The sequence below is a fragment of the Rattus norvegicus genome, chromosome 18, assembly GCF_036323735.1.
Source record: "Rattus norvegicus strain BN/NHsdMcwi chromosome 18, GRCr8, whole genome shotgun sequence".
Lineage (NCBI taxonomy): Eukaryota > Metazoa > Chordata > Mammalia > Rodentia > Muridae > Rattus > Rattus norvegicus.
The window spans coordinates 40,328,784-40,350,103 of NC_086036.1; the positions used below are offsets into that span (position 1 = coordinate 40,328,784).

Here is a 21,320-nt window from a genome sequence, read left to right on the forward strand (position 1 = left end):
TTACAAGAGCGTACTGTCTATCAGTACTTCTTAAGTGGTTAACTTACATGTAACAACTCTTCTTCCATTCACTTGCTGTATTTCCTACCAAACTGGGCAAACACATGTAACTTCATTGGCAACATCGCTGGTAACATCTTGTTTTTCCAAATTTGCTTCATAACTACTAAGTATGGGACAAATGTGAGTTTCCTTACTGTAGAGGCAACTCCTACAGGGAGATCACTTGAGTTCTTGTCCATTTCCGTAATTCGTCCATATTACCCCAACTAGTTCCTTCACCTTTGAACCTTAGCTTTGTCTTAAAATGTGGATAAAAATGCAACCTATTATCTTAAGTAGTTGCTCATTGGATTTGAATCATTACCTATCTAAAATACAACAATCTTAATGTGGTGCAGTCTTTCAAATTCTATTTCATTGTGTGGAATAGGAAGTTCCAGACAATGGAACAGATGAACAAGCTGAACTAGGATGTGTTCTATTTCTGTTCCCACAGGCCACAGGGTGCAATGTGGAAGTTTATTTCAATATTTGTTTCTGCCAGAGAAGAGGAGGTTTTCTGAGAGCATTGGGGAGTTAGATATGACATTGCAGAAATCATAATGTAAATTAGGGGGTAAACATTCACTTACTTTATAAATATTTGATTCTCTTCCACCTTTTCAGAGTTAGTTGAGGCTTGTGTCAAATGATGTGAATGCTTGAGGACCTGAACTTTAGCTTTGGACTTTTCACTCACTTGTGGGGTGACCATGGCAGATTCTTTCAATTGCTTGTCCATTAATTAAGCTCTTAAAGGGCAGATGTGCTAATAACCATGAACTGCTTGAAATAACAAAAATGATGGTGTTATATTTTAGCTATGTAGCAATGTTTCAAATGAAAATAAACAGCCTTTTATTCTTATACATTAAACTTTTAGAATGAAACAAATGTAGTTATAGCTTTGCACATTTAGCCTTACCTAGTTCCCAGACAGTCACTCTTTTTTTTTTCTTTTCTTTTTTTCGGAGCTGGGGACGGAACCCAGGGCCTTGCGCTTGCTAGGCAAGCGCTCTACCACCGAGCTAAATCCCCAACCCCCAGACAGTCACTCTTTACTTCCCTCACATGTTGTACAGTTGAAGCCAAAGAAGCAGAAGATGGGGTTGTGAGGAGTGGTGGTAGGCCACAATGAGACCTAGCTTTGCTTGGATTCTGGTGATTGAAGGCGAAAGCCACAGACTTCAATATTTTCTGTGGTTTCCATTCTATGGAGAGGAAAGGAGCAGGAAAGATGAGCATCCTGTCTTTTGGGAAGACCTTGCCCATACTGCAGCTTTGGTGAGAATGATTATGGGAATGTGGCTGCACCCAGTAGTGGGCACCGTCGCCAGAAGCCCCGTGAAAGGGTCAAGATTTGATTTTAATTACATTAGGTTTGAAGGGCAGCAGATTCCAAACCCATGATAATCTTAATTACCCCGGATCAAGTAGATGGTTCTAAGGCTTTATCTGTGTCTGAAGCTCTTGATTACATTAGAGAAAAGGGATCCCAGAGGCTCATGTTTCAGAAATTGATGAGGATTCCTTCAGAAGCCAAGTACTGCTGATGCTTGTGAACTTCTTCTCAAGGCTAACTCGACCCTGCTTCCTTGTCAGGTTCTTGTCTTCCACAGTTAATATTTCAGCTTTCAGCACACAGGTTCCCATTTAATTCATGTGGCTACTTCTCTTGAGGGCCCTTGGAACACCATTCCTTATTCCTGCATTTGTGGGTTGACTGACTTATCAGCATTGACAGAGGTGGGTGTTGCCTCTTACTAGCCACATAAGGCTGATATTTTTATTTCTTGTCAGAAATGAACAGGTTTAAGTTTAGAGAGTTTAAATACCTCACCACAAACCATCCAGCTAGTGGGTGAGAGGTCCAGCCGAGTACAAGCTTCTCTGACACTAGAAATCGTGTTTCCTATGACTGACTCAACAAGAGTGGCAGTGGGCTGACACTTGAAAGTCATGAACAAGAGCCATCCACCTACCAACAGCTCCACCACTCAGCAGCTATCGAATTTTACATTTCAGTATTTGAGATTTATTCCCTTTGACGATTTCCTGACTGTTTCCTCCATACAACATTTTTGTTAGTAGTCTTTTTCTTTTACAGATGTTTACACAGAAGTTCAAAGTGTACTAAGTTAAATGTCTTAGTTTTCAGCAGCGTAAATGATAGGGGTGCTGGCTCTGTGGCCTCAAATGTCTAGGATATAATTGGTGTGATTTTTCAGAGCCTTTTAATTTTGGTCACAAGATGAGCACTGCTGACCTAGGGCCTAAGTAAAGAAGGGAGGAGAGATGCCTAAATCAGCCATGACCAACTTAAACAAAACAAAACAAAAAGCCCAAGGCATTCTTTTGTGCTGTCTAGTAGCCTTGTACTTGTGACCGGAGATCAGAGCTTTATCATGTTTGGAGTGTAGGAGAAAGAAAATGTAGTGCATACTGCAAAGAAGTTTAGGGAAGTAGATCTGTTTGCAGTGGGAAGAGACAGAATAAGGAATATGAGAGTGTGTTTGGCTCACCACTGCCCATTACAGAAGACAGGTGATTGTCCTTCCTAGCTGTGGGAAGGGTGTGGAAAAACTTCTGTATGGCCCATGTTTCAGACTGGACTTTAGGAAGCAGGTACCCAGGTCTCACTTCATAAAGGGACCTCACTGAATAACTGTTAAAAGTTTAATAAAATAATAATAATAATAACAATAATGATATTATTATTATTTTATTTTTGTTCATCCTGTTGGCAATAGTTATAAAATGCAATCAGGGTTTTGCTTGGTAAGAATATTTCAGCTCTTAATTGGATTTCTGTGTTTGAGTCCATAAACAATTTCTCCTAACAGCAGTCACTACTTTCTAGACTTGAACATGTAGACTTTGGCAGAAAGTATTTGGATGTCTAATGACCTTGTTCATTCTAGTTCTTCTCTTTCCTTGTTTTAAATGGTTTTCCATAATTTTTACTAGTAACTCATTTTGTCATGTGCTCCCCAAATTAAAAGTACTTATGCTTATGAAGTCATCTGTCACTCTTCTCTCCACTCCTCAGGCCTCAGTTTCCTATGTGGTCCTTTAGCATTAATTTCTAGTCTTTTTTTCAGAAGAATTTTATACATATGAAAAAAGTAATATATCTTTCCCCTTTAAGAAAACTGTACAAATACTAGCAGATACATTGTTTTAAAAACTACTTAGTACTTACTGTATCATTTTCTTTAATAGTTTTAAGAAAAAGCACGTTTTGATACTTTTTTCACAGGCATATTATTCTGTTTTGGAGACATCCACAATTTCTTTAACCCATCTCTGTATTAAGTTATTTAGATTATCCCAGCCTTCTGCAAATATAAAAGCAGTGCTGCAACCCAAGACCATGTGCTTGCCGCTGAGCATGTTTACAAACACATACATGTAAGGGAGCTGGGAATGCACGGGCCTTGAGGATCCAGCCTGTTGAACAGCTCTCCTCAGGAGCTGGCAGGATTCACAGTTGCACTTGCAATACATGCAAGTGTTGTCAAGTGCTGTTCTTTCCTCTCCTCAGAAGTCCAGCATGCACTACATGCACTTCTACAGCTGTTTTTCTTTTTCTGGCCCTGAGGATGGAACCTAGGGTCTTGTCACCAAGCTAATTCCTAGGCATTCTTCTTCTTATTTGAAACAGGATCTCCCTATATCAGGCTGACTTAAGCTTGTGTCTGCCTCCCTAGTAGCTATGATTACAGGCCTGTGTTACCAGGCCCTACTACTTTTTTAAAATCAAAGTTTAAAAAACAAAAAAGAAACGTTATCTGATTCCCTTTTACAGTTGAGGCTAAGCTTATTTACTTTAAAGGGGCTCAAGGGTCATTCCTGATATTTGTGTCTTTTGTTGATTTTTATATTGTGTAGCTGATTTCTATGGGAACTTCTCTATCCATGAAGTCTTTCCTGATAGAGATGGAAACATTCCCTCTCCCCATAATTTGTTGTTTGTTTTTGTTTTGCTCACTTTATTTTGCTTTCGGCCTGATGTAAAGAAAAAGTTAGTTTCATGGAGTGAAATGTATCTCTGTGTCTCTGTTACTGTGTTACTGTTCATTTGTTTTACTGCTCAGGCCTGCAGCACAGCCAGAAAGACTTAATTTCCCTGAGCTTATGGAAGAATTCTGATCTGTTTCCTTCAGTCCTGGGTTCACTTTCAGGGCCAGATCCTTCATAGTTATGCAGTTTTCTGGGGAGCCAGATCTCAGTCCTGGGCCCAACTTTATTTTCGATGGCCACTGACTTGTCTTTCCCTATTGATGACCTAGCTTTTTATGGCTGTGAAGTTCCCATGTACCACATGGATCTTGCAGTTTCTGTCACTGCCACATAGTATATTAATTATTACATTTAGTTGTGTATGGATACTTCTGTCTTACTTATTACTCTTATCTTTCTTCCTTCCTTCCTTCCTTCCTTCCTTCCTTCCTTCCTTTTCCAATACAGGGTTTCTTTGTTTGTATATCCCCCACAGTCCTGGAACTCACTCTGTAGACCAGGCTGGCCTTGAATTCAGATCTGCCTGCCTCTGCCCCTAGTGTGCTGGAATTAAAAATGTATACCGCCACACCTGGCTACATTTCATGATTCCTTAAAAACTGTATGAATGAAGTATTCAGTGAGTACTTTGTGGTTTTGGTTTTTTTTTTCCTGAGGGGTACCTTGGATTATGGTCTAGTAAAGGAATTTGTGACATGTAAGATGCCATTCTGCAGCTCAGGTTCTTGCAGCATGATTAAGAGCAATGCATGAAAGAGACAGGTATAGGGCCTCCACAGCTCAGCCTCTTCCCTTCACCGCAGGTCACTGACTGTGTAGCTGGCCGCTCCACTGTAGTCCAGATCCTATTCCATTGAGTTCTCCTGCTGCTCATTAATTGTGAGTAGTGAGGTAGGAATGGATCAAGTTGTGACTATCCCAGCAAATATAAAAGTTATCCTATTAAACTAAAGTTTATTGCTGAATGTATTCTGGACTCAGTCTGTGAAGGGCACTAGCTACAGACTCAGAATGAAAGTAAGTACCCAAAAATATTTCTTCTCTTAGGAATATCAGAATAAAAGAAAAGGAACGGAGATCTGATTTGCTATCATTCGTTCTGGTGAACTTCCTGTGAACTACCCGGGAGTAGAAAAGAGATCACACCTATTATTACAGAGATTATATGAAATTCAAATAGAATATTTCTGCAGTTAAACTTTAATGTTGACTTTGAGGAACTGTAATGTTTAGAATCCTTTTGTGTTCTCTGGAGATTATTGAGTGTATATTAATGCTTCTCTGAACCTAGCAAACACCATTTTACAGTTTGTAATTGACAGCCCAGAGTCCTTTGCTTTCAGAGCACTACTCTTTCCTCCTCCCTTTGCAGACTCCTGCATTTCAGATCCCCTTATGGGTTCTACATTCTCCAAACTTGACCTTGAGAGCTGTCATGTCCTGTTCTTTTTACTTTCTTATATTTTTCATCTAATCTAATAAACCATGTAAATATGGATGCCTCCCAAATTTATTTCCATGATCCAGGCTTCTCAGTATGACTTGTATATCTTAATGTATTCTTGGCATCTGTATTTGGATATTAGTGGCCAAAATTAGGGCTTTTTGTTTCTTCTGTACTTTGTAGAGTTTAGGAAATATTCTCAGAAAGTGGCCTCACTGTTCCTTCTGGTTTTTTTGTTTGTTTGTTTTGCTTTTTTGTTTTTGTTTTTTCCCATGGTAGAACCTCAGTAGCCACCTGTGAGTCCCGTTCTTTGTTATCATTCCTACATTCAGTTCATCAGCAAATTCTAGCTATATTGCAATCACTATGCCCATCAGAACATTTCCATGGCAACCCTTGGTCCAGGTTTCAATAATACTCCACTCAAATGCAGAGGTGTTGTATAACTTGTTTCTGTGCTTGCCTCTTGAAGTCCCCCAGAGCAGGAGGATGAGCCTTGTAGGTCATATCCTGTCATTTTGTTGCATAGAGGTCTCGGTGGATTCCCATGTTGATGAATGGAATCCAGTCTTGATGCCATTTCCCACATGGCTCCTGTTTGTACCTTCAAACCCACCTGCCTCTACTCTACCTCTTGGCCATTTAACTTCAACCACTCCAGTGTTCTTTGTTTCTTTGAGCACACATGCTAAGGTGTTATAAAGCCACTGTCTTCATCTGTGCTCTTTACCCCACATAGGATGTCCTTTCCATAATGGCCTGTTTTTCTCATCATTTCCCTGCATTAAATAGTGCTCCCTAAATAGTGCTCACTGATGGTCATATCTATGGTTGTTTCTTATCTATCCTTCCCCATTTCATGTCCTGTCCACTTCCTTCATCACAACATCCCAAGTAAATTTAATTACTTTATTAAATTGCTTCAAGTCATCTTTGTAACATTTTTCTTTCTGGATCAAAATTAAATTCTGTGGGCACCCTCTCTGTCTACGGTGAATTCTACAACCTAGGAAGTAGCATAGCCCTGGAACCTGGTGTTTAGAATTTGTTATGGACTACTAAATGAATGAACAAAAACATCATTTTTGTTTTGCAGAGGAGAAAATACTTCTTCCTTACAACACTTCAATGTATACTATCAAGACCAAAATAAGTTATCTGGTAATAAAAGGGAACTATGAATAGAATAGATAGATAATAAAAAGAAGTGAAATAGAAACTTCCCTAGGGAAGTTACCAAAGAAGAAAATTATCTAGATCTCTCATGTATTTTCAGAATCTCATGTGTGTAGTGACTTAACAGTTGGTAGGATGTTTGGTGTAAATCTGCAGAATGTTTCAGATAAACTTATGCCAGACATTTGGCATTCTCATCTTCCATGAGTGTGCTTAACAAACACTAGGACCATTATTACAGCAGTCAGGGTAGTCATTATTGAGGTAGAAGTATTAAGCCAGCTGTTGCAATGAGCATTTATTCACCTCTCATGGGTAGATGCGCCCTATGTGTCAAGCCTGAGAGAAGTCTCACTGTCCTTTGCGAAAACATCAAAAGGAGGTATAGAAGGAACTATAGTTCAACAAAGGAGTTCTCAGATTTGGAGTTGATATGGATTCTAGCCTTTGCTAAGTGAGTGTTTGCTAGATGATGACTTTCTAGGCTATACAGTAGAATGCAGAAAACATAGAAGGAGCTGCAGGGGGTGGGTTTTGTAATTTGCAACCATGGGAACTATAAGGAAGGGTCATAAGCAAGAAGTTGGAGAAGGCAAAACCAAATGCACAGTCCTTTGTCTGCTGATGTAGATTAGGCTTTGCCATCGGGAGATGGAGGGATATTGAATGATATTGTTCTTGTAGTAATAGGATTATATAATGTACGCCTTCAAGTGACTCTTAGATGATGGAGATTATGAACAAAAGGAGGAATCTGGTAGGAAGGTAAAGGATGAGATTGCCCAGGGAAGGTCTATCAGGGAGAGTTAGATATGGACCCTGGTAGCCAGGGATGGGGTGGCTGGGGATGACAATGAGATCACTGAGCGCAGCAGAGATAAAAAGAGCAAAGCAGCTCAGAGGCCCAGGCAAGGGATCAGTTTTTCCTGAAGCTGGGGGATGACAGAAAAAGTAAGCTAAAGATTAACACTGAAGCCTGCTTTCCATATTGAAGGTAACTTAATGTCCTTCACCAAAGTGGCCAAGGGGCTGATGGCAGGGAAATCCTCCTGGAATTGAAGGAGCCCTGAGAAAAGCAACTCTACCCAGTGCAGACAGATGGCCATGGTTCTCTTTTGTGCCTTTTGTATTGTTTTTGATTTATGATAATGGTGCAAACTTATTTGCATATTCCCCTAAATGGGAAGACACACAGGTACTAGGGAAAGTGGAATTTGGTATGACCTTACCTTAAACACTTGAAGCATGAGAAAAGCTAAGAGGAATGGGTAAAGTAGGGGTGGGGTGAGAGAGTGGGTAGAAAAGAAACAGGCCTTTTAAAGTCTCTTAAAGATCCTTTGGAGTTGTGTGATCTTCAGCCACTTTGGAGGTAGGTTTCAGTTGTACAGTCTGCCTTGTCACTCCAAAGCAAGTTGTAAAGAAAGTAGACCCTCTAAATACTGATATATTTTTGATAAGAAAAAAATATATGTGATATGTCTATCTCCTTGACTCAAGGATCACATAGAAGAGGCAATTTTGTCCTCAAATTAGTATTGCAAAATAACAGGAAAACAAGGACCATTTCAGGTCACAGGAGAGAAGTCACACATACAGAATAACAGGGATCTGCTTGATCTCCACGAGGAGAAGGTCATCCCTCTAGAAGAGGGCACATAGCATGTAACCATGGGGAATCTTCCCTCACCCACTCTGCAGCTCAGCCACCTGAGAAAGCAAATGTGCCCTTTTTGGTTGCTTTTACTCTTAGCTGAGCTGGTTACTTAGCAGAGGGAAAAGAAGACCTCTTTCTCAGTGGAGAGCACTGTTGGCATCAGCAGATGGATCTTCCTAGAGCATGAGACTACAGTTTCACAGCAGGACTGACACCCATGGATTCCTAAACTCAGATGCCCAGAGTCCCCACAAGTCATCATGGGCAGCCAGAAAAGTGAACACCTATTTCTGAGTGCTTTTGGGAGTTCACAGACAGCCAGGTCTGGTGTCCATGTTTGTAGCCAGGGAAGCAAGGCGTTCTTTTCTCAATTGTGATATGAGATATGACAAAAATAAGAAAAGGTAGTCTTTATTAAGGAAGAATTGAATAAGATATAAAAACAATAGTAAGGAAACTAGAATAAATAATTTTGCCACAGTTTTTCCCCCCTGTGGTTTCTTGTGACTTTCCTGAGATCTAGAATATGATTTGTCATAAGAGTGCTCATGTGGGGTTGGGGATTTAGCCCAGTGGTAGAGCGCTTGCCTAGGAAGCGCAAGGCCCTGGGTTCGGTCCCCAGCTCCGAAAAAAAAAAAAAAAAAAAAGAGTGCTCATGTGGCACTGCCATCTGGGGTTGAGCTAACTGCAGAGGCACCATACATAGAATTGTGCATGGGTCAAAACACCTATCTTTGAGAAGAGAGCAGTCTGCTATAAAGTCCACTTTATGATTGTCCAGTATTGCCGACTCCCAAATATTTGAGTTCCTACGTAACAAGCTGTTCATTTTAATTTGAAGGAATGGAAGGCCCACCCCCTGATACTATTGCCCTCTTCTATAAACAGTACACCTAGCTAGACTTTACAAGCCGTAGGTTTTAGCCAGCTCAGTTGCTAAGCATCACCTGGTTGTCTTTTTGCATTCTGCACTAACACCTGTGGAGCATTCATGCCATACTGAAGCTGCTTTTTCTACTTTATTTTTTCAGTTATTCATGGTGGACAATGGAGCAGATGACTGGAGAATAGCCATGACTTATGAGCGTATTTTCTTCATCTGCTTGGAAATACTGGTGTGTGCTATTCATCCCATCCCTGGGAATTATACGTTCACATGGACAGCCCGGCTTGCCTTCTCCTATGCCCCTTCCACAACCACTGCAGACGTGGATATTATTTTATCTATACCAATGTTCTTAAGACTCTATCTGATTGCCAGAGTCATGCTATTACATAGCAAACTTTTCACCGATGCCTCCTCTAGAAGCATTGGGGCACTTAATAAGATAAACTTCAATACGCGTTTTGTTATGAAGACTTTAATGACTATCTGCCCAGGAACTGTGCTCTTGGTTTTTAGTATCTCGTTATGGATAATTGCCGCATGGACTGTCCGAGCTTGTGAAAGGTAAGTTTGTTTGTTTCTTGCCATATAGAATCTTCAGAAGTGGGAGAAAGAAAATGATTCGCCTGAGTTTTGAAATTGTCACTGTCTTTTATATAACAGTAACAAGGTTTTCTCGAAATTTTCCCACATAGAGCTAATGCAGTAATGGTTGTGTGTTCTGCTTTCTGACTTGATCCATTTTCCATAGAGGATTGTCTTTGTAATCTATGAAACTTCAGAGACTGGGACTTTTCGTGGTGACTCTGTATTGAAATGTGATGTCGCTAAGCTTCTTCTGGTTTAAGGATTTGAAGATTGTTGAAACAGGAAGTCTTAGAAAAGTGTTGATGCAACCTATTGAACTCAGAGGGGCGCTGTTAATATTCTTTGTTAACTGCAGCACCAATTCAGACTATTGTGTGCACGATTACCTGGTGAAGACCTGATAGGTCCTTGAGTTGGTTTCTATTGAACATTCAAGAATGAATAGAAAGAGATAGTGTATGTTTCTTGTCTGAAAAGCTATGGTGTTTTAGGGGTGTACACATCTTCTTGGTTGTCAGACATTGTTCACAGAGTCTGAATCAATCAATTACATCATCAACTGTGTTCACATTGAATAACAAAATAAAAAATACATTTATGATTGGCCCATAGAAAGAGCTATTGAACAGTGAGTGATGACTGTGGTTATATGACTCTGGGCAAGAAAATTCAAGGTGAAATCAGCACATGTAAGATAGGACTGGGTTCTAGCTCTTTGTCTTGCACAGAAACAAAATTTCACAACTTCTATCCACAATGTAACCAGATAAACCTGGTTTTAGAACTCTTCCCACTTGTGCTCTGGAATGAACAGTCCTTCCTTTACTTTATGATTTTCACTGTTGTTTTAGGTTTGTTTGCTTGCCTAGGTTTTTGGTTGGTTGGTCTTAGTTTTGTTTGCTTTTGGCTCAATTTTATGTGTTCTTACCAAAGAATCATCTGAAAACCCTCCCCATTCTATAAGCCTCCCTCTTTCTCTTTAGATATATGCAGTATTCTTACATTTTTTCCTTGAACTGTAGCTTTCACAACCTTTCTCTCCTGCAACAGTCATGTTGGAGAGGGGTTCTTTGCTGTGTGTGTGTGTGTGTGTCTGCGTGTGTGTGTCTGTGTGTGTGTGTATTTGTACATGTGCATACATGTATGTATGCATTCTTGTGTTTGTATACATGTGTGCATGTGTATATACACATCCATGTATGTGTATTTGTGTGTGTACATGTGTATGCATGTGTTGTTTGTATATGTGTTTATATATGTGCATGTGTTATGTGTGTGTATGTGTGTGTACATGTATGTGTATGTGGGGGGGCTTTCTCTATTACCTTATTATCTGTGGCTGATCCAATTTTGTGATAATCTCTAAGAAAATGAAGTGTGTGAGAGAATGACCTTGACAAATTGGCAGTCTGTAGCCTCATGTGTTGTTATGAATAGTATGGCTGGATATAAAAATTCCAAAATAGAAAGTCATTCCTCAGAGCAGTGAAGAATTCCATTTCCCTTTGTGTTCAGAGTCCCACAGTATGTTCCATTCTCATGTTAATCTTTTGTTGTTTTTGGAAAGCCTCAAGGATCAGCATTCTAAGTTTGTGCAATGATATGGGTCTGCTTCCGACTATGGTACTGGAAACTTTCATGGACCATTCAGTATTGGAATTCTTGTTCTTCAGTTCTTAGACGGGAACTGATTTCATAATGCTCCTGGATTTCATTGTGTAGGTGTTGGTCTCCATGTATTCCTTTTTAAATTTTCTTGCTTTCCACCTGTGCTTTGCTTCCTATATTGGAAGACAATTTCAGTTTTGTTTTTAAACTTTTTGATATGGTTATGAATGTACTGTGGTGGTAGAGCCTTTGCCTTTCATAGCTGGGTTCTAGATCCCATCCTCATTACAGAGAAAACAAGCAAATAAACAGAATTTTGTGTTTGGAATTAACTCCTTCTATGCCATGGGTTACATTCCAGTGTCTAATTTTTGACCCCTTGTGTTCACTTGTGTTTGCTAGCCTCCTGCTTCTCTTTGGTTGGTATATAATGTTTTATTCATCTGGTGATGCTGGGGGACATGGTTTAAATTCTTTTCTCTTTGTATTTTCTTTCTGTTTCCAAAGATTTCTTTTCTCTTCTTTTTGGCTACTATTTTAGAAGCTTTCCGTAAATGCTTGCCTCACAGAGGAGCACATGTGAGTCATTTGGAAGCTTTGCATTTCTATCTAGAACTGGCCAACTATGGTTGTCTCTGAGGGGAGATTTGGTTGGTGGAAGGGAAGAATATATATCCCCCTAAAATCTGATCACCCCATGAGCAACCATTTCTATTACTTCGTCATTGAGGCCACAGTATGGAAGGCTACTTTGGGACTTTTTCTAAATGCAAGGGAATAGAGTTCTGAAAACTTGTACATAAATATTCATTTTCCAAGTCTAGCGAGAATATGATAGACCCCATGCAGCCAGTCCACAGACCTGCTCTGCCCTCTCCAGACCACAAAAGTCCTCATTCCTCCTGGGCTGGCTAAGAACAGCCCTCATACACAGAGCAGAAGTCAGGGTTAAGGATTTGGCTCTGTGCAGCCTTTGACACTCTTCTCCCATGTAAAGGTTTGCCCTATTCCTTCCTGCAGTTGACTGGTGGGTACCATGCTGGAGTCATGTGGGTTAGGTCCCCAATATCCAGAGAACTGTTTCTTGTTTTAACACTGCTTTAAAATCCTGCTTTCTTGAGTCAATCTAAGATCAGCTTTCTGGATAATTAGTACTGTGTCACCACTCACTCATTTTGGCTTTCTGGATATATACTTTTTTTTCTTATTTGCTTAAAGTTATCTGTAGTCACTTTATACAGTTAAGAGGAGGCTCAAGGAACATGTGTGCTGGGTGATTTCATCTGTTTTACCGAGAATGTTTCTGTGGCTAGATTTCAATATCATGCATCTGAACCTATCTGGTACTTCTCTACCTAAGTATAGCTTTTGAGGGATTAAAGTGTGTTCTTATGTTTTTGGTTGATTTTTTTTTTCCTGTACCATTGACCAAACTCAGCACTTGCTAGATAAACATTCTACTACAAAGCGATATCCCTAGTTCCCAAGGTGTTCTTTTTAAAGGGAGGTAAATTCCTTATGCTTGTCACACAGCAAGTAATCACAGTATCTACAGGCTTATGATGTTTTCTGGGGCAGAAGTGCCTACTAAAGTGAAGAATAAATATTAAAATCTTAGTTGGCATACCTATTCAGATTCTAAGGATTAACTCAAAATTTCTGCTTAGCGTCGTGACTGTGGTGGGTCAAAGCATCCTTAGTATTATTTTCAGGGGCTTGGGTGATCTCTAGTGTACCCGTTTCTAAAGACTGATTTAAGTCGCCTCAAAACTGTTCACCTGCCATGCATTTTCTTTCTTAAAATGGTTCATGGCACCGTTTTTACCCCAGATATAGAAACTCTGCGGCAAGCAGTGCCAGCTTCCAGCAGCCCAAAGGATGTGTGTTTTTGTCATGCTTGGGTTGTTAGATGATAGCCATTCCAATCTTCCTCAACAGACAATGAAAAGAGAAAGTGTCCATTACACACGGAACACAAGCCTGCAGCCAGTAGTAACAGAAAGAAAATAACAGATTCGTGGTTTCATGGGAAAGGGACAGATGCAACTGCAAGACTGAGTCACAGTTTACAGTTTAGAGTGTGGGTAACCTCAGGTCAGGCACATTACTTCTCACTTATGCTTCTTCATTTGCAAGCTAAATGGTTTGATTAGCCCTTATCTAGCTTAACACTTTATAATTACACAAATGTGAAAAGAAATAAAATCATTATGCAGCATTTTGGTAGATTTTCCACATTAGATTTTTTCCCCTCAAATTTGGCACTTTGTTCTGGAAAAAACCTCCTCCAGATTGTGACTTTAAGGTCAGAATATGTATCTGTTGGGACTGGGCTCCACAACACTGCATTTAGATTGGTTGTGGTTTTCTGTAATGGTCTGCCTGTTGGAAAGAGAAGTCTCCTTGATGAGGGGCGATGGCTACATTGATGTGTGGGGGTACAAAGACAAATATTTACAATGATGTTGGGGTGGTTTTCTGGTTTAGTAAAGCAGCAGCTGTAGGTTCTTCTCTAAGATTGTGTCTCCTGTGAATGTCAGAAGCTAACTCATAAAGTCTTATCAGCATGGTTCCCTAAACTTGAGCTGAACAAGAGAGCAATTGATGTTCTCTGGTGCATGGGAAATGCCCAGAAGCCTCAACCCTATCTAAAGCACTAGTGCAACTAAGGAATAATGAGTGCAGGAGAAATAGTCTTCCCCAGGGAAGAGCACATCGGGTGTGGTTACCAGATGCCATTGGCTATTATACTATACTGTATTATAGTACATACACTCAAGTACTATTATCCAGACTGATCAGGTGGTATTTTGAATGTTTATGCATATATAGATATGCATGAAACAACATTAATGAAAAAGGACCCCAGGGATTTGAAAAAGTGCAGGGAGGGGTGTACAGGCGAATTTGGAGGGAAGAAAGGTTAAATTATATAATTATATTATGGTATCAAAAGGTATGTAAAGATAAAATAAATGAATTCACAAGGTTTCCTTTTTAATGTTATGGTGCAACCCTGCCTTTCTTTCTCCTTGATGTTGGTTTGTCTCTCCGTCTGCCTCCCTCTTCCCCTTGCCCCCTTTCCTCTTGCCTCCTCCTTTCTTCACTCTCTCCCAAACGTCCTCTCCTCCTTTCTGCCTGTCCTCCTTCCCATCCATCTTTCTTTTCTTTTCTAAGTGTATATTGGGTCATATAAGCAGAACTCTCTTGTTTGTTTCATCTGATTGAGCCACACAGTTTTATTGTTGGCCCATCTAAGTCGCCTCTATATATTAAAGGGAGAGATTCATATCTAATATCTCTTTTTAGTTAATTATAAGAATTCCATGAATATTTGGAAACTGGAGATATAGCTTAGCTGTTAGTGTACTGTGTACTGATGTTGCAGAGAAACCAAATTCGGTTCTTAGCACCTTGTCAGGTGACTCAAAGCCATCTGTAATTCAAGCTCAGGAGCATCTGATGTCTTCTTCTGGCGTCTGTAGGTACCTGCACTCACACACACACAGCTATCCACATATATACATAATTCAAAATAAAGGACGTTATTGTGGGATGTCTTTGTCAAACCTGTGAATGGGGCTACTGCTGTACCACACCAGGAAACTTATCCTATGTTAAAGAATCTTTTAAAAAACAATACTGAAATTACTTTTTAGAAGTTTGAGAAAGTCGGGTGGCTTTCTGGAGAAGTTTCTGTTGCAAACTTATTCCTGTTCTTCTACGAGCACAGAGTTTCTTTAAAGTATTCTCTATTGATTGGGAAGACATCCTATAGAAGATATCTATATTTCAATCTCCAGCATATCATGTGCCCAACATTTATTTGTCTATGAGTATAAGTGTATATGTATATATAGTGCTATACACTTTGCATGCTATAGATAGTATGTATATATCAGTGGTTCTAAATGTTCCTAATGCTGAGACCCTTTCATACAGTGGTGACCTCCAACTACAAATATACGTTTGATGCCTCATAACTGTAATTTTGCTACTGTTATGAATCATAGTGTAAATATCTTACATGCAGGGTATCTTATTTGTGACTCCTGTGAAAGGGTCACTCAACTGCACAGGTTGGGAACTGTTGGTATACATAATATATAATTTTATAATAAAATGATATTTGTATATTTTATGTATGTAGCTATTTATCCATATGTTTATTGACTCATTTATTTATTTGGTAAGTGACAGGGAGAATCAGAGAATGCAGAACTCTAGCAGTATTTTGGTTTGTGTCCATGGGTTAGTAAACGTTTGCCCATGGCTAAACGAGAGTTACTGCAGTCTAGCTCTGGTGTAGCCATGTGTCCAAGTGAACATCTGTTCTGAAGCAAGCCAGGAAACCTGACATTATACTGTTAAATGATCTCCTATTCAAAAATGTCTCAGGTTCTGACCTCTCATCAGGATACGTCTAATAGAAACCTCAAAGATACTTGTGACACAGAAGAAACTAGAATAGCTTAAGTCCCTGGAGTATTCAATCCTTATTTGAACCTCCATAGACTTCTAGTTTTGTAGAGATAGCCTACTCCATGGTCTAGTTGGCATATGTCAAGAGATAATGTTCCTAAGACGTTATTGCAGGAGGTCTTTGGCAAGCCCTTGTGCTGCAGCACACCAGGAAACTCATCTTGTGCTTATTTTTGGTTTTATTGTATCATCATCATCATCATCATCGCCGCCGCCGCCACCACCACCACCACCACCACCACCACCACCACCACCACCACCACCGTGATTTGAAGAACAACTAGAATGTAAATGTGTACCAGGAATTCTAAGAGGAAAAGTGTTACCTTATTTGCCTGCAACTTCCGGGACACATTCTTGGCGTATGTTAATTAATACTGAAGTTTTACAGATGGGGATGGACTCCACCCTCTTGCATTTTGAGTTAATAAAATGGAATGTTTCTGTGTTCAATATATTCTTTTCTTCTTTAGACCAAAGTTTAGTAATTTGGAAAAGAGGGCCAAGCCAAGAGTGGAGAAAAGAGACTAGACAAGAGCTAGGGACTCTGGTGCCAGTGTTTCCAAGCAAAAGTCACACTGCACTACTGTAATAAATTGGAGGGGTCAGGAGATTTTTGACCACTAGTGAAAGGGTCATATGTTTAGGATATCAGCACCAAATAACTTCATGTTTGGGTTTATTCCGTTGTCTTTATCTATAAGCATATTTAAGTCAATGATTTCATTAGTTGAGAGGGAGGTATTTTGGAAAGTAAAGTTGAAGTGGTTTCATTGTGGCAGGGGGATAGTTAAGGGAAGAGTGAGCGTGCGTGTGGTACCTTCTGGAACTACATTGGAAATGGGCTAAGTTTCTGCACTAAAGCCCAACAGATAAAAATTAATGTGGAATTTGCTTTTCTAATTATCAAACACAATCTGAGAATGAGAGACTTCCATTTCAATATGTCCGTTATGTTGATAATTACATTATAATATTACCCCAGTGGAGTATTTATTTATATTCCTCTCTGTGAGCAACCATTTTGCTAATGTTCCTTAACAATGTGTTTTCAAAACTTTTGTTTTTAATCAAATGAATTCTGAAATACATCTGAAACCTTATTCTTACATAGCATCTGGTGAAATATTACAGGTAAACCATACTCAATAATAAAATGGCACACAGGGTAATTACACAAGTGGTTGTCTTCTGATATCAGAAGTATATTGAATGGGTTGTTTGGGGATCTCCTATCAAGTAGAATGCCTTCTGGTCCAGAGACACATACCAGTAGGATTTCCTGACGAAAAAGAGCACAGTGTTTAGTAATTTGATAGTCTTTCATCCTTTTTAGCCCTAACTCATAGATAACATATGGGATTCCACTCTCCAGGCATATGGGCTCAAATCATGTTCATTCAGAATTAGAATGAGAATCTCATTCAGGAGAACCCCAAAAGTTATTGTTATTAATTCATGTACATCAATTCAGCACTGGTAGCCTGTCCTGACTGCATTAATCTGTTCTTTCCAGAGCACTCATTGCTTGCCCTTTTTAGAGCATGCTTTAAAATCACGCCAGTGGTTGACTCCCGTGTGTGATAACTGCCTTTGCTGTGTGTAAATGACCTGTTCTAGTTTCCACTTTGCTTTCTTTTCCAAAATGTTTGAATCTTCCCTTTTCAGGTGACATATGCCAACATTTGGAGGAGGAAGGACAAATGGCACATGGATGTCTCACCTGTTGTGTTACAGTTTTTATTGTTAATATAGGATTACATAGGAGAATGTAGTGGGAGTTCTACATTTTACAATGTTAGCTCATTTTCCCAGTCCGCTAGCCAAAATTTTATCTTATATTTTCAGAAGACTCATTCTGAGGATTGGTTTCTTCTAAACCCTTGCCTTTAGGGTTGACTGTTTCTATCTGGTTTGGCTAAATTTGAGATATAACATTGATGATGTAATTTCTTTAATGTCTGTAAAGGTGTCATTAACTATACATTGCAATTTTGGGTTTATTACAGAGTCCTGGACAATTACATTAGTTTCACATCTCTAACTCTCTGCTGTTGCTAAGTCAACACCAAGCATTTCATCAATGGATTTGTAATTTGTGGTTGATGGTAATTTAATACTTTGTAAATGTATACTTCCAGGGTCTGACTCACACAATACAGATATAGCATTTTCACATTCTTAAACTGAGTCACAGCTTTAAAATATCCCTTTCCAGTTGGGAAAGTCTGCACTTTAGAACCCTTCAGCATGCACTCAGCAACTTGTAAGGCCTTGGTGCTTAGTGTTTTATTCCCAAATAAATTAGTCTTTAAAGTCTTTTGGAAGAAAAATGTGGCCTCAAGCTCCATTTTCTCTCCATTCCTATATAGATCTATTTGGGGGAGGGGGCTACATCTGAGAGAACAACCAAGAGTAATATTTGGAGCAGGTGGCTTTGTTATTCTTGTCTTAAGAGTAAGAGTTGAGAACTATCTTCGGTGGTTCTTAGAGCAAGACAACTCAAAGTGAGTGGCCTAGGCATCCAGCCATAGCCTGAGTCAATCAGTTAATAGCAGCCTCCCCACCCTCCCAGCTATGCTCAAGTCCAGAACTTACAAAGTGTGAGCTCTGTCTGCTTCCCAGCTTTGAGAAATCCCAGAGGTTATCCATGTACAGTGTTAGTGTAAAGTGTATATATAAAGGCTTGATTAGCAAAATCATACAGTTCAGTTTCACTGGATCATTTTTATTTTTAAGAAAATGAATACCTTTCTTAGACTTAAGGCTGGATTCTCGGGAAAACAGTGTTTAGTATTTGCCCACCGATTTTCTATATTATATTTCTGGGGGTTTTGTTGTTGTTTTGTTTTGTTTTGTTTTACGTACTAGGCATCAATCCTAAGTCTTTGTAGTCCAAGTGGTGTCTATACCTGTACCCATGCATTTATTTATTCTTTTATTTTCAGTGTTTTTATGCTATAAATTTATATTAAACTAGAAGAAGAAAACTTTAAGACAAAACAGTTCCTTTCCATGCAATAAAATATACACTTTTGGGGCACGCACCAAATTTAGATAAATCTGCCTCCTATTTTAACGGTCAACCTTTAAAATTTTAGTACATGTTAACAAACTTGTTCACTATTAGGTAGAGAATGGAGCCTTGCTGTTCTATCCCGGTGGTGGTATTAGTTCATAAAGCACCTACTGGGTGTCCAGACTCTGTTTGGCTCTGCTCCAGTAAAGAAAGGCACGAACTGCTTCTAGATGAGTTTGCTGGCCTGGCAGGATGGAATCTAGTTCATGAACATCTCCTGAGATCCAGGAAGGACAACAATAGGCCTTGAACATTCCCACCTTGCCAGTTACAACTCTTCTTTGCCCCTGACTTCAAAACTCTCATGATTAATAGATATCATTATCACTGCCAAATCCCAGGGATGCTGGAAAAAGCCCAGGAATGAGATATGGAAATTTAGTGTGGTGTTAAAATCAAAGCACTTTGATCTCCTGGCCATCAATACATAGCGAAAAGTATAGAACAATAATAATGAAACTTAATTATCAAGAGTTCCAGCACAATTTCTGGCTAAAGTACATACAAAGGAATATAATATGGCACTCATTTTAAAAACAATTTCAGGAGAGGGGCAGAAACGCCTGGGAAGCCAGAGGAGACTACTCTCTGCCCACATTTCTGAATCTAGAGGAAAACGCCTAGCACCATCTGGGCCCCCTGTGCACAGGGTCCTGAGTGAAGGCGGGGCAGACCCTTCTGGTTGCTGTCCTCAGGAAGAGATGAAACCCGGCTCTGAGGAGTGACTTCAGAGCCAAGACCAAAGGTAAGACCAACTTTTCTGCTCCAAGTGACCTGCCTGGTTGACTCAGGACTCACAAGGACAAAATTCCTCCAGCACCGGGTACTTCCATTTTCTAATTGGGGCCCAAACCTCACTGACCCCAGCCCACAGATCCTTGCTCCCAAACACCATGGGAGAGAGAGATCACCAGCCAGACAGGTGGGAACTCCTGAGACTCCAGGGCAGGAGAGACTGCCAGTACTGCCCACGTCTACCAAATCCCTGGCCCAAGAGGAAACTGTACAGGGCCTCTGGGAACAGGAAGATAAAGGCACTCAACTCTGCAGTCCAGACACAGCACAGATCTGAAGGGACTTGGTCAAATAGCTCCCTGCACCAAAATCCTGTGAGAAGGAGAGCTAGACCTTCAGAAGGGCAGACAATCCTGGGAAGCCAGAGGAGACTACTCTCTGCCCACATTTCTGACTCTAGAGGAAAACCCCTAGTGCCATCTGGGCCCCCTGTGCACAGGGTCCCAAGTGAAGGAGGGACAGACCCTTCTGGTTGCTGCCCTCACAGAGAGCTGAAACATGGCTCTGAGAAGCAACTGCATGCCTGAGACCAGAGATAAGACCAACTTTTCTGCTCCAAGTGACCTGCCTGGTAGACTGAGAACACACACCACAGGAACACCTGAAGACCAGTAGACAGAAATGACTACACGCCTGAAAGCAGAACACTCTGTGCCCATACCTGGCTGTAAGAGAACAGGAAAACAGGTCTACAGCACTCCTGACATGCAGGTCTATAGGATGGTTTAAGCACTGTCAGAAATAGCACAACAAGGTAACACCAGAGACAACGTGATGGCAAGAGGCAGCAGGAACCCAAGCATCAGAAACCAAGACTACATGGCATCATTGGAGCCCAATTCCCCCACCAAAGCAAACACTGAATATCCAAAAACAACAGAAAAGCAGATCTAGATTTAAAATCACACTTGATCATGATGATGGAGGACTTCAATAAAGACATAAAGAACTCCCTTAGAGAAATGCAGGAAAACACAAATAAACAAGCAGAAGCCTATAGAGAGGAAATGCAAAAATCCATGAAAGAATTACAGGAAAACATGATAAAACAGATAAAGGAATTAAAAATGGAAATAGAAGCAATAAAGAAAGCACGAAGGGAAACAACACTGAATATAGAAAACCAAAGGAAGAGACAAGGAGCCGTACATACAAGCATCACCAACAGAATACAAGAGATAGAAGAGAGAATCTCAGGAGCAGAAGATTCCATAGAGATCATAGACACAAATGTCAAAGATAATGTAAAAGGGAAAAAACACCGGAACCAAAACATACAGGAAATCCAGGACACAATGAGATCAAACCTAAGGATAATAGGTATAGAAGAGAGTGAACACTCCCAACTCAAATGACCAGTAAATATCTTCGACAAAATCATAGAAGAAAACTTCCCTAACCTAAAGAAAGAGATGCCCATGAACATACAAGAAGCCTACAGAACTCCAAATAGATTGGACCAGAAAAGAAACTCCTCCCGTCACATAATAGACAAAACACCAAATGCACAAAACAAGAAAAGAATATTAAAAGCAGTAAGGGA

At 40.0% G+C, this 21,320-nt stretch overlaps 1 protein-coding gene across 5 annotated transcripts in view; it reads left to right on the plus strand.

Moving 5' to 3' along the window:
* Kcnn2 (potassium calcium-activated channel subfamily N member 2) overlaps nucleotides 1-21,320 on the plus strand; it is a 440,351-nt gene that overhangs the window by 324,091 nt on the left and 94,940 nt on the right. For all 5 annotated transcript variants that reach the window (XM_063277521.1, XM_063277519.1, XM_063277520.1 and 2 more), the window contains one exon: nucleotides 9,371-9,789. In XM_063277521.1, coding sequence (XP_063133591.1) covers nucleotides 9,371-9,789 — 419 coding nt within the window. The remainder of the gene's footprint in view (nucleotides 1-9,370; nucleotides 9,790-21,320) is intronic.